The 17,551-nt window shown below is 37.7% G+C and overlaps 1 protein-coding gene across 1 annotated transcript in view; it reads left to right on the forward strand.

Moving 5' to 3' along the window:
- The window catches only part of THSD7B (thrombospondin type 1 domain containing 7B), a 1,042,983-nt gene that overhangs the window by 133,410 nt on the left and 892,022 nt on the right, over positions 1 to 17,551 (forward strand). Inside the window, exon 3 of the mRNA XM_023515847.1 lies at positions 12,403 to 12,569. Coding sequence (XP_023371615.1) covers positions 12,431 to 12,569 — 139 coding nt within the window. The 5' untranslated portion in view covers positions 12,403 to 12,430. The remainder of the gene's footprint in view (positions 1 to 12,402; positions 12,570 to 17,551) is intronic.

Here is a 17,551-nt window from a genome sequence, read left to right on the forward strand (position 1 = left end):
AAACTGAAGGTAGATAGTATTGATTGAATGAATGTATTGACTTTTGTTGATGTAGAAAAATGTTAAATCAAATATAATTTAAGACAACTGCCATCAGGCTTTTTATTTACTTAAAATGTCTAGACACAGGCGGTGCCTGTGGCTCAGTGAGTAGGGTGTCGGCCCCATATACCAAGGTTGGCAGGTTCGAACCCAGCCCCTGCCAAACTGCAACAAAAAAATAGCCAGGTGTTGTGGTGGGCGCCTGTGGACCCAGCTACTCAGGAGGCTGAAGCAAGAGAATCACCTAAGCCCAAGAGCTGGAGGTGCTGTGAGCTGTGATGCTACGGCACACTACCGAGAGCAACAGAGTGAGACTGTCTCTAAAAAAAAATCTAGACATGCACACTACATACAGAAAACCTCAAAGAACCTAGTAGAAGGAATTAATCAGTCAGACATGTTTTTACAACTTGGAATTTATACAATAGAAAAGGAATCTGAAAATATCTTTTACATTTGAACTTAATTTGGGATGTTTTCTTTCAGACATCATTCCATTCTTTTGGGAAGAGATGACACAGAATGAAAGTAAATTCTATTAAATATACTGATTCTAATGAGCAGCTTATTATAATCAATGTCTAGCTATCATAAATGAAACTTAGATAACAGAAGAGACTGCTAAAAGATTGTATAGATTATAAACATTTTATTATTTTCATGTCAACTGTGGATGTAGTTTTAATCATTTCTTTGCAACAGTAGGTGTGTAATTAATCAAGAGAAGGCAGAACTATATTTGTAGTTTAACCAAATAATTCTCCTGACATTAAATATTTAGAATCCTACACTGGAGAAAATATTAATGAGTAATTAAGTTTTTTTTTCAATTTCAAAGGTTAACAGCATATGAGAAAAGGAGGTTTTCTTATTCACACATTCTGAATTCTTATAAATCTCTTTAGATAACTGTTAAACATAAACCCACACAAAATCACTCTCCCTTTCTACATCATCTGTATGTGTGTGTGTATGTATGTAAATTTGGCAAAAGGAGGTTATCAGATTCTTTCCTGAACCTTCAAGCAGAATGGACTATAGACTAAAATCTTTAAGTATCTTTTTTTTTTTTTTCTTAAACTGTCTGCAGAAAATGATTGTGCCAATTTCATTGCTTTTTCTAGAAGGTAAGGTTGTCAAATGGAATGCATTTTCTTTTTATTATTAACCTAAGTTCCTCAAAACAGGAGATCATGTAGGTTTTATTTTTCTTCTTTAGTGATTGTTTTTCTTCTTCTTTTAGAGAGTGGAGTATTACTGTGTTGCTCATGCTAGTCACAGACTCCTAGGCTCAAACAATCATTTTGCCTCAGCCTCCTCACTAGCGTGGTATGCCACCATGCCCGATTTTATGTTGTAATTTTTCATATTATTTCTATTAAACTTTTTAACTTTCATTTTTTACTACTTTGTCAAAAGAGAGCCTCTTTTTTGAGGATTGTTATAGACAGTATGGAATTCTATTTTTCTGATCTTTTGGTGTTGGTAGAATAGGATATTCATAACTTATTTTTAAGTAGGAGATTTTTTTTTATTGTTGGAGAATCATTGAGGTTACTCTGCTTGCATTTGTTAGGTAAAGCTCCTCTTATAATTGTGTCCCACCCCAAAAAGGTGTGTTACACATCATGACCCCCCCCTTCCCTCTCACCATTCCCCCACCCCCACCATGTACTAGCATCAATTGTCCTCATATTAGAATTGAGTACATTGGATTCTTGCTTCTCCATTCTTGTGATGCTTTACTAAGAAGAATGTGTTTCAACTCCATCCAGGTTAATACAAAAAAACGTAGTCGCCATTCTTTTTAGTGGCTGACTAGTGTATTTACACTAGGATAGTAAAACTAAATTAACATTTCCAAGTACAAAGCAGAGAATTCAGGGACTCAAACCAAGAGACATTTCTATAATTATAAAGTTTACTATGGGTCTGTGCAAAACTTAATTTAAATGCTGTTTAAGAGATAACCTACTGCTGTTCTCAATTTAAATACTTTCTATTTTTCTGTGAACTAAATAAATTACAGTGGCAATTAAAATTAAAATGCCAAAAATACATTTTAATCATTTTTTTCCACCTTAAATGCAAAGATTAGGAACCTGCCAACAGGTTTTATGGAAGCAGAACGGCATTCAGTAGCGCCAGTAGCTATCCTTGAATAATAATGCAGAGAAGCCCCTGAGATGAGAAGTAGGGAATTATACATTTTAGAAATCATTCTTTTTGAGTGAATTTTGTTTTTCTTGATTTTGTAATTTTATTCCTTTCCCACAAGAGGCATATCACTTTGTGTTTGGGAGTCATTTTAAACAATAATCATCACATGTGTGTTTGGATCTGTGGAAATGATTTTTTAATGGAGCCCTTCACCCAGGCTGTATACCTTTACTTTGTACATGTTAGGTGAGAGCTTTTCATTCCCCACCCTCCTCCTCTTTCTCCTTTCCCTCCTCTACCCTCCCCCCGCTGGAATATAATTGTGTTTTTCTCTTGTGTGGGTGTGTAGTTGTTTATCTATTGGTTTCATATTAGTATTGAGTACATTGGATATATTTTTCCATTCTTGTGATACTTTACTAAGAAGAATGTACTTCATCTCCATTCAGGTAAATACAAAAGATGTATTTACTTCCATCTTTTTTATGGCTGAATAATTTCCCTGGTATACATATATCACAGTTTATTAATCCATTCATGGGTTGATGAGCACTTGGGACAATTCTGTGTCTTCTTAATTATGTACTGAGCTGCAATAGACATTCTAGTGCAGATGTCCTTAGGGTAAAATGATTTTTTTCTTCTGTGCAGATTCTTAGTAGTTGGATTACAGGATCAGATGGAAGGCTTACTTTCAGTTCTTTGAGGATTCTCCATACTTCTTTTCAAAGAAGCTATATTAGTTTGCATTCCCACCAATGGTGTAAAAGTGTTACCTTCTCTCCACATCCACACCAGCATCTCAGCTTTGGGATTTTATGATGTGGGCTATTCTCACTGGAGTTAGATGATATCTCAAGGTGGCTTTTCTCTGATTATTAGGGACGATGAGCACTTTCTCATGTGTTTGTTGGCCATTCATCTGTCTTCTTTGGAAAGGTTTCTTTTCAAGTCTCTTGCCTGCTTATAAATGGGATTGTTTATTTTTTGGGGGGATTAATTTGAGTTCTCTGTAGATTCTAGTTATCAGCAATTCATCAGATTTATAGTGCGCAAATATCTTCTCCCATTCTGAAGGCTGTCTGTTTACTTTAGTTGTTGTAATCTTAGCTGTGCAGAAGCTTTTTAGCTTGATCATGTCCCATTTATGTATTTGTGGTGTTGCAGCAATTGTCAACAGGGTCTTCTTCATAAGTTATTTTTCAACTACAACTTTAAATTTACCTTAGAAACACAATGTAAGATCATTTGTATATCAATCTGAAATAAAAAAAATCATAACCCAGAATAACTGCAGGAATTATCTCAAGTCTTTTAAAAATTTAGTCAAAATGAGAGTCAACAACACAAAAAATAATAAAAAACTCAATAAATGATAGAATGGGGCCACTCAAAACAGAGATAAAAAACATAACTAATTTAACTTACAGAGACCTGAAATAGATATCCTTTTGAGGATGTGTATTATAGCTATCAACTACATATAAAAAAGAAGTGAATTTTTAATTGTTTTGGAATGGCTTAATTTTTCAGGTAGGTAGGGCTTTCTATCCATCTTCCTACCAATGTATGCTACATTGAAGTCATAGTCCAACATCAAGAAAACTTAATTAGAAAAAAATTTTAAAAGTAGACGCAATAATCCTTCAATTTGTTTAGCAAATTTTTATTGAACATCTCTTTTCCAGGCAATGTCCTAGCATGGAGCATGTGACAGTGGACAAAATAAAGCACGTAGCTGTGCTTAGAAGACATGAAAATAAACAAATAAGACAATAGATAAACACTACATTGTCAGATATTGAGCTTTTGTAACACAATAAATAGAAATAAAGGGGACATGGTGATCTCAGTTGTGCTGAAAAGTGGGTGGTCTGGGAAGCAAGGCAGGTGGATAGGAACAACAGCAGTGCAAGGTGTGTTGTTGAGGAACAAGAAAGAAACCTGCGTGTCTGGGGCAGAGCAGGGAAGGGAGGTGGTCAGAAAAGAGGAGAGAGAAGTGGCGAAGTCCAAACACAGGGTTTTTAGATTTTATTCTGTGGTCAGAAGCCAGTAGGAAATTTTGAGGAGGAAAATATATTTTGAAAATGTTGTTTTCCTAAAGATTGCCCTGGATTTTCTACAGAGTATGCCATGTTATGAGGCCAAGAGTAGATGCAGGAAAACTGGGTAGGAGGCTGTTAGAGTGGCTCAGGGGAGAAATGATGTGGCTTGTACTAGAAAGGTAGTGGCTTGGTACTAGAGAGGTGGTCAGCCAGCTCTGCTTATTAATTGATTTTCAGCTGTGATAGAGAGAAGGATTTCAGGGTGACTGCTGGGCTTCTGGGCTGGTGAAGTGTGATGTCACTGTTAGAATGCAGATGCTGAGGGAAACTGGGTGGTGGGCTCCATGGGGGAATCAGAATATGTGTCCCATGTGTTACATGTGAGTGCCAATCAGACTTCCACGTGGAGATGTCTAAGGGTAAGTTGGATGCATCTGTTCAGGGGAGAAGTCAGGGATGGATATAAGGGAATGGCTCCAGAGAAACAGCAATCATAAAGTATGGTATTTACAACTGTGGGACTATATACAATCACTCAGAGAGTGAATAAAACTAGAAAAAAGGACAGAGTCAGAGCCACACCAATTTAGAAGTCAGCATGAGAAGGGTGTGGGAAATGGCCAAAGAGAAATAAACAAAATTATCAGAAGTTGATTTCTCCATTCCAAGTGAAGGAAGTGATAAAGGAGGAGAGAACAGCAGATTTGAGCAACAGCCAGAAACACTAGGGAGAGGAGGAAATGATTTTCCATGAAGTGATAGCAAAGTGGTTCTAAAATTATAAGAATGTGTCCATGAAACCTTCAAAATCAGGGAGAGCTTGGGCAACTGCATAGAAAGAAGCTATATAAATATGTTCTTACTTTAGGCATCTAAATGAACAAATTCATTCTCACTGGGGGGTGTGAGACAGTCTATCTGAATAATTACTACCTTTCTTTGGTACACTGGCTCAGAATCCGTACTGAGCGCAGACCTTTCTTCTGTGCCTTTGCCATCATAAATGAAACTCCCCTTTTGTCACTGGAATGACACCTATGAAAAATGACAAGAGGTGCAGCTTGTATCACAGGAGATGTGATACTTGCATTGCCTAAAGAAGCTGATGTGAGGAATAAACCAACCTCACTTTCATAGAATCAGGACCATCCATGCTCAGGTTCAGCAGGTGCTATAAGGACACTCCACAGCACATATAAATGTGCACAGATGTTTAGAAATGGACCCGCTGCACCTGGTGACCTGGATACTATAAGACTTTGAGTTGCTTTCAGTTCATATTGCAGAAAGCATATGAAAATGGCTTAGAAACAAAGTAGTTTATTTTTCTCACAAGACAGAAAGTCCAGAAGTTGCCCTGTGGTGGTGTCTGAGCCTCAGGTTTCCTGTGTGTTCCTTCCCTCTAAATCCTTAGTGGTAACATTCATCCTTATAGTTTCAAGATGGATCTGGCATCTCTAGCTATCATATCTGTGTTTTATGGGAAAGAGATCAATGGCCAGTCTGTACTTTCATTTTTTGGATTTTACATTTTTATTGGCTAAGAGAAATTTCCATGTAACACTTCTGCCTACAAATCATTGGCTAGAATTGTATCACAAGGCTGCCTAGCTACAAGGGAATCTGGAAATATGATTTTTCTTTCTTTTTCTTTTTAAATCAAACTAGGCATGTGAACATCATTAAAAACTAGTATTTCTAGAAGAAAGGAAGAATATAGCAATGTCACAGCTATCAAGGTATAGTTTTGAAGGTTTCACAAAACCCAATCCAAGCTCTCTTTCTGTTATATCCTATGGCAAAGTTTGTTAAGAGGTTGGTAAAATACTTGTGAGAACTTTTTTGCAGTTTTCTGTGGCTTCATTACCTGATGCAAACCTATTGCAATTATTAATACAGCAAAGAAAGAACCGTATAAATGTATATTTTTTATGTTCACATACCACATGCTTTCATGTGAGACAATTTGAAATTTTTCAGTTACCTACAGAAAATGGAATGCTGGAGTCTGCAGAGTGAGGTGCAGAGATGAAGAGGCTGGTGATTCAAAGGCCTGATAAAGTTACTAAACTTTATGTCATTGTGAGGCCAGAGGTTATTCTCTCATAAAATAGAGATGACAATACCTGTTTTCTTCTTCACAGGGTCAGTGTGAATCTTTAATGGGGTTTTGGTACAGAGAGCTTTTAGCTCTTTAGAAATATGGCACAAAGTCACAGATGGGAGGTTGAAAAATCATCTTCCATTGCTTGCCGCAGGGCAGGATCACATTCCAACTGCTCCTTAAATATTGCTAGAGTGGGATTTTTCTGACTTTGAGAGAACAGTGACAAGAGTCATAATGATAACCCATTAGTGAACTCTCACTATACACTGGGAGATGCTCATTTATACATTTCCCACCCATTATTGTGTTCCATCCTTAGCCCCCAGGAGTTATTGAATGAGGGTCCTCTACTTTGTAGAAGAGGACCCTCAGGCTCAGAGGTCAGTGACCTGCCAGGCCTCTCAGGACTGATGTAGTAAACAGACAGGCTTGTGGTAGGCATCAGGACTATTTTATTATTATTATTATTTTTTAGCCAGGGCTGGGTTTGAACCCACGACCTCTGGGCATATGGGGCCGGCACCTTACTCCTTGAGCCACAGGCACTGCCCTGCATCAGGACTATTTTTATAACCCAGCTTTGATGCCTGTGTGCTGAGATGACCTTGGAATAATGATTTAGTATCTTTAATGATCATTGTTCTTTATTTATGAAAATAGGACTAAGTCCTCATTGTGAGGATTAAGTGGAACAAGATGATATAAATTACTTTGTACAAGATGCTGAGAGAAACTACATAGGGTTGTAAAGAATCTCCACCTTCCAGGATATAAAAAATTGCTTGTTTTTGCTTCAGAGAAAGATCACTGACGTCACTTGCAAACAACTTACTACCCCTATGACCTTGGCTTGTCACTGAAAGCACCATGCCTCAGTTCCCTCATCTTTAAAATGGGGCATGATGTGAACAACTACAGTACTGGGGTGTGGTGAGTGTAAAATGAAGGTCTTGTCAATATCTCATGTATAGCAGTGTATGGTAAACATATTTTGGAAGATGAAATGGAATGCAGGCTATTGCAATCATATATTAGCCCATTAACCCTGTGAGATTATTGAGCCATCTTCTCTGCGCAGTTACCATGAGATGGCACTATGCGGATATGTGTAATCACAGTTGCCTTTTCTCCCACTCACTGATGTTCCTTCAGGCTGAAAGCAAATTGGAACAATTTTTATTTTATTTTATTTTTTAAGTTTTGTTCCTCTTTAATATTCCAGGGCAATGAGAATACACTTAAGAGAAAATGAAATGCATATGAAGTGTAAGATACATTTTTCATATTTGGATGGTCCTTCAATGATTAGAAAACTAAGGCTAAAAGGAGAAACTATGTTTTTTTTTTTTTTCTCTCAGTATTCATCAGCTTAGAGCTAACCTTGCAAATACATTTTGCATGCTAAGATATATAGTAAATAAGAGGATTTGGAAACTCAATGACCTTCATGATATAAATTATTCATACTGTCGTGGGTAGCACATGTCTCCTGCATAAAATATTTCTTTTTATCATAGTTATGGCATTTTCCATTTGTGTTATACAAACAGAAGAGTGGAATCTCTAATTGTTTCTTGTCCTCTCATTTTGTTTATAATGAACTCTTGTGTGGTTTCCCAAGTTATGGATACACGAATGACTCCCAGTGTCTTACAAGGGATAATATAGTGAGTTTCAGGCATTTGGGGGAAAGAGAGGCACTGAGTTAGAGCAATGGTTCTCAACCTTCCTAATGTGGCGGCCCTTTAATTCAGTTTCTGTGGGTTAAGACCCACAGGTTGAGAACCGCTGAGTTAGAGAAAAAAGGCTAACCTGTGTTCAAATTCCATCCTGCACTTTTCATTCACTTAGCAGAGAGTCTCATTTTATTTGCACATGGAAAGTGCACAGTATGACTAGTGGTGGAGGCCCCATCAAAGCCAGTTTTCTATATTTTCTTCTCAGATCTCTTGGAAAAAGAGAAATATTGAATTATAGGATTATAGGTAATGGAAATACCAAAAATGGGCATTTTTTATTTGTTTGTTTTTTAAGATAGCTAGTACATCCTAAATTGAGATGCTTTTGATGATTTCCTGAGATCTGCATTCTAGATTGTTTTTCATCATGATCAGTTTTAGGCTTCTTACTCTCTGCCTTGTTTGCCAGTAATAGCCTTGAGATTTGGTGACCATAGGATTCCAGTAGGTTCTCCAAGCCATTCTGAGCATTGGATCCTAGCTTATGTAAACCCAGAAGGAAACTTAAAGTCAAGTTTTCTTGCCTTTGCAAAGTCTATACAGGACTTTAGACTCCTGAGGATGCCTAAGAGTAGCCCAGGATCATAGGAACCTGTGCTAAACAAAGTAAGTGTGGTTATTGTTCTTGCAATTAAGATATAAAGATTGATCCTAAATTCAAAGTATTTGTATATGAACTCTTGGCTAATCATTCTGTCTTATGTCATTGGAACTCGTAATCCTTTAAAATTTTTTGGCTTCCTACCTACAGCCATTTGGAGTAAAGCAAATACGCTTTTGGTCTTCTTTTTCTTTACTTTACATTTCAATGACTTGATTGTGTTTTTTGATAGGCTGCAGTCTTGTCTCTCACTACTGTACTGGTACTGCACAAAGTCATCTTCTATACCCTGGTTATTTTGTGTCATGAAAACAGTGGTCTCCTAAAATAGTTTAGGATCCACTACCCTGAACCACAGTCATGATTGTACCAGAAGCCCTCCAACATGACATTGACTTAGGTCATTGTTATGCTTCCTACAGAAGGCTGGCTCATTTGTTTTTGCAGGGGTATGTTTTTCTTTTCTTTCTTTCTTTTTTTTTTTTTTAAGACAGAGCCTCAGCTGTCGCCTTGGGTAGAGTGCCATGGCATCACAGCTCACAGCAACCTCCAACTCCTGGGCTCAAGTGATTCTCCTGCCTCCATCTCCCAAGTAGCTGGGACTAGAGGTGCCTGCCACAATGCCGCTATTTTTTGGTTGCAGCCATCAGTGTTGTTTGGCGGGCCTGGGCTGGATTTGAACCCACCAGTTCAGGTGTATCTGCCTGGTGCCTTAGCCACTTGAGCCAAAGGCACTGAGCCGGTATGTTTTTCAACCAATTTGCTTTGTCATATTTATCAGGAAGTTATGTTGTTTTATGAAGACTATATTTAGATTTTTTTCAACTGCCTTAATAAAATGATTGATAATGATGTCTTCTGCAAAATGTCCAGACTAAAGTCTTTGTATTAAATCTATATGATGCAGAAATAATTACCCATTTGTGTGTGTTGTGTCTGGGCATGTGTAGGAAATAATAACCTGGCTTCAGTCCTCCTTTCAGCAGAAGTAGAATTATCATCCATTCAAAGAAAAAGTGAGACAGATTTTGAAATATTGTTCAAATATTTGTAGTCCATTCTTTGTTGTATTTTATCATAAAGCATACGAATATGCCTTTATCAATATGAAATACCCATAGTTTAGTGTGTGTCTGTATGTACAAAAGTGTTTCATCTAATGGGCCACAATTCACATCATAAACAGATAGCAACACCCATGAGAGTGTGTGAGTGGGATCTGAGAATCCAGGGCTTCTAGCTAGAGGGGGGAGCCCTTCCTGCATACATCCATACCGGAGCTGGTGGCCTTGTGCACGCAGCAGAGTGGTCATTGACTTGTAAACACAGATTCCGGTGGCTGCAATTAGTCCCTGACACTGTGCAGAGGTCCCCTGAGGATCTTCTAGACCTGTGCTGCAGCTTCCACTATGACGGTGACAACATTTTCTCACCTGGAGAGTGGGCAGGATTGTGCAGAGGGTGCTTGATGCTGGGATGTGTGTGTGTCTGGGAATCTTCCCACATGCAGATGGGCTAGAGTGGTCCCGTATGTGTACACTGCCTGGGTTGCTGTCCAGTGGGGATCTTGGAAAGGACTCAGGGCCAGAACAATTGGGGTTTTGTAATAGTATGCTAACTGTTTTTACTTGAGGAGGGACTACTTTTTTCTGCTTCACACAAAAGTACCTTATGAGCTAGTAATGGCCTTAGGATAAACTATCATTTACTATCCATGGTGCCCAACCTTTAGCAACAGCATTGTTGTGATAAATCATATTCTTGGAGGTTTTGCTTTAAGAAAATATAGCCAGTTTAGTTTTCTAGGCCAGAGTTTTATAATTGTGTGTGGTAATACCTGAGGGTTCCATGAAATCATTTCACAGCTCACTCTTATAGAGAAACACTCAGGCAAGTAAGCCTTATCTTATTTTAGCTGGAGCACCCCACTGTTTGTCTTCTCCCTGTCATCATGCAATATAGAAATTTGAAGAAAAGTTTTTGGTTGATTTCTGATGTGTTTTCTTCATTCCTGGATTGAGGCAGGCCATGGAGAACTATGTACGAAGCATCATTGTTTGAATCCTTGTAGAGTAATTTGTGCTGATTTGTATTTTGCCATTAGTATCCTTGCAGTGTTGTAGGAGTACCAGGAGACTCTGCCATAGACAACTTACTGCTGTCTATTTTATTTGATGAAGTAACATATTCATTGCTCAGCACATCATCTGTATTTATGAGGACTCCGAGGTAAACGCCATCAGTGCTTGAGAGCAGGGCAGAAGCTTCTCCCTGAGAAAAGAAAAAAAAAAGAAGGTATAATTTAATCCTATGTACATGGGGATCACAGTATCTACTTCTTTCTTTCTTTTTTTTTGGCTTCTAAGAAGGTCTGACTTACCATCCACCTTTAGCAATTTTGTGGGTGTATATTTAGGGGAAATAACTTCTACCCTTGGAATCCCTTTTACTGGTCAATACTCTTATACCCTGTATCTATGTCTTTTTGTATTCTTTCATAATATATACATTGTAGTAAGTTATCTCGGATCTCCTTCACTCCAGGTCTGATTTTCTTGTAATCATTTGGGAAACTACCTGGGTATTGGTAGGCACAACAGACATGATTTATTCTAAAGTAAATTCTTTTTGTCTTCCTTTTCACACTTGCCCTTCTCCCTGTCTCTCCTCATTGGTAAAGGGTCCCCCCCAGTTCAGGCATCTGAGTTTATAGTCTGGATGCCCTTCTTCATCTTCTTCCTTTCTGTAGCACATCCAGCTGTTAACAAAATCCTTTTACTCTAGCCTCTACACCACTTTCAAATCTCCCCTGATTCTTTCACCAATACTTGCCTGGACTACTATTTTACCAGCTACGTAACTCGGCTCAATCTCTCTAGAGTTTTCCATTAGTAATCCATTATCACACTGTCCATTGTATACACAGATCCCAGTTACATGTATTTAAAAGTCATTTGCTCATCTGTGATTTTTATTGTTACTATTTACAGTGAAGTGTTTGCATAGGAAGCCCAAATCCTCTGTATGCCATCTAGAGCTCTTCATAATTTAGCCCCCAACCTATGTTTTAAATCTCATGTCATCCCTTCCTCCCTCCCCTTCTGTCCTTCACAGCAGGCACCTGTCCCTAAACACAAAATGCATTTCAAAGCCTTGTTGTTGTCTCTGCCTGAAATGCCCTTCCTGACTCCTTGAAGCCCTTATGTTTCCCCAAGGCTCTTTTCCAATATTATCTTGTGTGAGGTTCCCCTCTCTTTTCTCTCAGCACAGAGGAACTAATTGCCTTGCCCTCAATCTTTCCTTCACACTTTCTGAATACCACTGTTAGAGCATTCCTTGCCCTATTTTGGACTTGGTTCTGAGTGTGTGCATTTCTTTCCCCAAATTGTAAGCTCCTCAAGGAATCTGGCTGAGTAGAAGGGAGGCAATAAACCAAGTATCTGCCAACTTTGCTTTTAAAAATAAAAGTAAAGTGAGGAATTTTTTTGGACTCCATAGAACTGGTGGTGCCTGCAGTGGGTAAGGATTGAAAATGCAGCTAATTAACTACTAAACTTCAAATGTTAAAATTATATGTACTATCTTCACGGTAATGGAAAATTGGTAATATGATCATAAAAAAGATTCTAGCAGTCAAAGTGAGTTTTTTTAACCATTTTTTGTACGGGAGAAACTTACCTGATTCTCTTTTTTTCTTTTAGGTGTAAGCAAGTGAGGAGGCTGAAAAATCTGAAGAATGTTTCCAAAGAATACTCTGGCTGTCACTTGCTGGATATGGAGGGGCATGAGGAAGCAATTTCTATTGCTATCTCTTTTGCTATCCCATACAGCTCATTTGGAAGGCAGAAAGGATAATCAGTTCACCTGGAAACCAGGTAGGAATGTCCTATCGGTTGCTTTGTCACATTTTCATTAATGAGAAGAATATTCTTTCCATCCTTGTTCTTATTTGTGGAGTAGTGGGAAATATCCAAAAAGGAAAAATAAACTCTTTTTCTTTATGATGCAGTTTACATGTGATTTTTACTCTGGCATAATTGTCTTTTCATCTGGTGATGCGTGTTATCCTTCTGAATTTTCATGCTGTTGTCAATTAAAGTTATGATTTCCACAGTTATGTTTACTTCTCCTTTGTCAAATATTTCACTACTGTATAGAACACTTGTGGCAAAAATGACATCTGAAGTTAACTGATATCCTCAGCTGTGAATGCTTTGGATCAGATTTTTATGTCCCTCTTCTTTTCAGGGTTCAAAATGCTAAACTATGTGCAGCAGACATATTGTATATCTAGGTTTGGGAGCATGAAAAATTATCCTAATTACTTTGCTCATGAGTTGTTGACAATGAAGTTGCCTTAATGTATGTTGAGACCCTTAGTTATCTCTTAAGTGATCCTTTATATGTAGAATAATTTGAGTTGAGGTTTGGAGCTTATATATAACTTATGTTCTTCTTTAAATACTTCCTTAATTTGGCTGTGGAAAAGATCTGTTAAATTTATTTTCCACGCCTAATAATTTATTAACTTAACTTAGGAACCCTGAACATCTTGGCTATTTGCATCACTTATGCTTTCCTTTGCTCTGGCTTTTAGTTTTCTTAAAGTTTCAGAATCAGATCATTTAAAATATTTATTACTGTTTCAAGAGTCCATTCTTGCAAATACAGATAACTCATATACTTAATATCTTGGAATTGGAAAATGTGATGTTATAGAAGATCTATGGTCCTCAAAGAGTTTTCATTTTGGTCTTATCACTTGTAAATTAAATAGATGGCAAACATATTGTGTCACTATGGAAATATGTAGAAAAACGATATTTGTAATATTTAAATGACTTTGAAAAAATGAAAATGAATTATGCTCTAAAATATATTAAGTAAAAATCCCCAGCAACATTAGTGATACAGTCTGGAGAAAATTTAATTGCATTAAAACCTCTATAAATTAATTTACTTGTGGTCTTCAATATCACATTAAGGATTTGAATTTTTTTCCCCTCATAGTAGTTTTAGGACGCTTTGGAAATAGTCCTAATAGTGAGTGTTTCATTTCTGTAGTGGGGTTATTTTCTTTTAATCACAAAAGACCAACATTTTATCATGTCAAAATAAGTGCATTTTTATGGTAATCCACTTGTTTAAAGTTACTTCCAAAATGCTATTAAAATGGTAAGTAGAAAATTTGAAACATGAATACAGTGTGTCAAGAAAATGGGCTTATTTTGAAATAAATTTAGAAATAAGAATGCTTTTCTAAAAATAGATCATTGGGACAAGATGGTCAGAAACCGTGCTACGGTGGCAGTAGAAGTGAAAATCCTTTTCATCACATATCACATTGCTTAAAATGAACAATAAGTCACTACTTCTATTGTCCCTCTCCTTATTGTGCCTTTGAGAAAATAATAATGTAAGTAATAATGTACATTTTTTCCTATTTGGTTTTGCTTTTAAACCAAATTACCTGTCTTAGACAGTATTTTGAAAGTAGAAAGCATTTTAAAGGTACAAAATTAAAAGCAAAAGTCCAGATATATTTCACTTTCCATTTGCTTTTATATTCTTCAGAAATTTTCCTTGTATATGTAAGTACATCTTTATACATATCTGTGTGTATAAATCACACACAACACACACATACATACCTATGAGTAGAATTATGGTTATTAATTAGGTTTTACCAAGAAAGAAATTGCACAGGCAAAGTAGGTAACTAAAAAAGTTCAATAAAAGGACTATTTGCAAAAGTGGGCAAATGGGAGTAGCGTTTAAAGACAGTAGCAAGGGGTTGTGCAATGGCCCTGGATGGTATCAGTTGAAAGTCTTGACAATTCCTCAGCTTACAAGGGCCAGGGGAAAGACTGGTTCTTGGAATCTGAAGAGAAAACTTGATGTACAGGATGCCTGAAAGGGGCCTTTAGGGGGATATAACAAGCTGCAGTGAAAAATGGGAAGGGGGTCAGGGGGATGAAGGACTCCACTTTGCTTTTCGTCTGTCCTCGGATCTCCTGCCAGGGCTCCCATTGGATAAATCCAAACAAAAGCCAAGAGGTAAGAGAGCACATCCCTATATCAGTATAGGTGAACTTCTTTGGCAGAAAGCAGGGTGGGGCATGGTGGATCTGAAAATAATTAATTCATTCCTATATGCATGTGTGTATACACACATGTTGTTTCCTCTAAGCAGAATCATGCCCTGCACCCTTTTCTGCAGCTTACTTCTATCATATAATGATGTCTTGATGAATATTACATTTTAATGTGCTTTGGTCAACTACATCTTTTCATGATGGCATAGTATTCTTTTGCACTTTTTTTCAATAATTTATTGAACTAGTCCCCTGTTGCTTTATCTTTTTTTCCCCTATTGCTTGGCATTTTGGCAATTTCTATATTTTTGCTATTATAAAAAATGCTGACCTGTATGCAACATTCTTTTAAAGGTAAGCACTAGATGGATTTGAGGATCATATCTCTTGAAGCAATTCTGGGTCATTATCTTCACAGACAACCTCAACATCTTTGAATCTGTTACCTATTTATGGATGAGTTTATTACATTTTATTTTTATTTTAACTGTGCTGCAGTTGAAATGAGCCATATTTGTAGAGTATGTTATCAAACCCAAGAACTCAAGTCCAGTGTAATATGGAATTTGAACTGATTTCCATGGAGACTCAGATAACTATACTTTATTTTAGGAACCCAGAAACCATTCTACAGGGTTAGATTGTAGTGCTAATCACTTGAGCTCTTTTGCTGGTTTCTATTATTTTGCCCCCTGAATCAGTAAATTAGATGTTAGTCAACCACATCCAAATTAGGGGTATTTTTAGGTGAGTCCTGGCCTTGGAAAAACAATGGATTGAAGAATAATAAGTGAATAATACATTATGTTTCTAAGGATTTCTGTACAGAGGGAGAATCTGGCGAGTTGTTGGCTATGGGGTCATTGGTCTGGTAAGGTTGTTGAATGTTTGTCATCATTGTGATGAGATCTTCTGATCTATATTTAGTGTCAGGCAATCTGTCATTTATGCCAAAAAGGGAGGACCTGTCAGCAAGAGTATGAGACAAGGAGGAATGGTGTTCCTTGTTGTTTTAAGTTTAAGTATGTAGTTATTTCAGCTTGCCTGTTTTGTAGAGGTGAACAGATCATGATCTGTGAACCACAATAAATAGTGATCTCTTAAAAAATTCCTTGGTTTTCGTTTCAGGAGGCTAACTCATTCCAGTAATGCTTATTCAGTCCTTACTGTGTGCCATGCTTTGTTACAAGCCTGTGACATAAATTGTCTGAGAATGAAGCAGACAAATCCTCAGTCCTCCTAAAGGAACTAATAAACATAGTTAAGTGGAGAGAGTCTGTGGCAAGTACTGGGGAGGAAATTCAAGGTCAGGAAGAGGGATATGCACTGGTAGGAGGAGACTGTAAATTTAAGTAGCTGCTTCATGAGACACCTCACTGAGCAAGTGCATTTGAGTAAAGACCTGAAGAAAGCGAGGGTGCCAGCCATGGGGATATTGAGGTGAAGGACATTTGGGGTAGGGGTTCAAGAGGGGAGGGCCAGGATGGGCAAAAAGGGCAGAGGGCCTGAGGCAGGAGTGTGTGGAGAGTGTGTGTGAGGGCCAAAGGGGGAACTAGCATGCTGGAGCAGAATAAACATGGGAGGGTGAGAGGAGTAACAGCATGCACACTAGTTACGTCCTCACAAGTCGTAATATAAGATTTTGGCCTTTACTCCAGGTGACATAGAATAGCAATAGGGGATTTGGAGAGAGTAGTGACATGATCTGACTTTCTTTTCAATAGGATTTGGGGAGGACTCTTGTGGATGGCCAGTTCAAAGCCTGCTGCAGAATAGATGATATACATGGTCATTACAAATGTTTTGAGAGAGACTGTCTTATGGTTTATTATTTTACTTCCAAGAAAGATAGTTAGATAGCATCGTTTTTGATTCACCCATGTAAGTTTCTCACTTTGCTTGGCTTGTAAGTGTTGCTGGGCAGGCTTCGTTTGTCTATTGGATTTTACATTTCTTGATTTTTGTGTACCTCAGAACTTTTGTAATGACCCATCTGGATAAGGTCCGGAAGTGAAGGTGGGGAGAAATGGTTGACATTTGGATATATTTTGCCCTGCAGTGGGTATTTTCCAATGTCTGGAGACATTTCTTAGTTGTCACAACTGGGGGGTAGCAATCTGTTGGGTAGAAGCCAAGGCTGCTACTAAATATCCTAACATATAACAGGATAGCTCCCTACAAAAAAGAGTTATCAATCTTCCAAATGTTAATAGTGCCCATGTTGATAAGCCCTGAGTCAAGGCAAAGCCATCAAGATTTTCTGATGTGAGGTGGGAAGGAAAGAGACACAAGGCCATGTTGACTTTGCTCTGAGCAAATGGAAGGGGACTTGCCAAAATTTAAGATAGACTGGCAGTGAAGAAGCTGGGATGGAGAGGGTATTAGGGGCTCAGTATTGGGCTAAATTTTTTGATCCTGATAGGAATTAATGTGGGAACTGATGAGAAAGTTTGATACATGGGGTCTGAATTCAGTAGAGAGGTTTCTGCTAGAGATAAAATTCTGGGAGCCACTACAAAGAGGTATAATTTAAATGTATAGCCTTAGAAATAAAGAAATGGCCTTAAAGTGTGTGATCCTGAGTATGGAGAGGGGACAATTCTAATAAACTCTCTTTTGGGAGCCAAAAGACATTTCAAAGTATGATAGTGGTAAAATATGCATGCATTTTGCCATTTTCACCATTTTAAAGGATGCATTTCAGGGATATTTAGCACACCACAGTGTGGTAGAACCATCATCACTGTCTAGTTCTGGGACAT

This window comes from Otolemur garnettii, unplaced genomic scaffold, assembly GCF_000181295.1.
Source record: "Otolemur garnettii isolate 467f Iridium unplaced genomic scaffold, OtoGar3 scaffold00080, whole genome shotgun sequence".
NCBI lineage: Eukaryota > Metazoa > Chordata > Mammalia > Primates > Galagidae > Otolemur > Otolemur garnettii.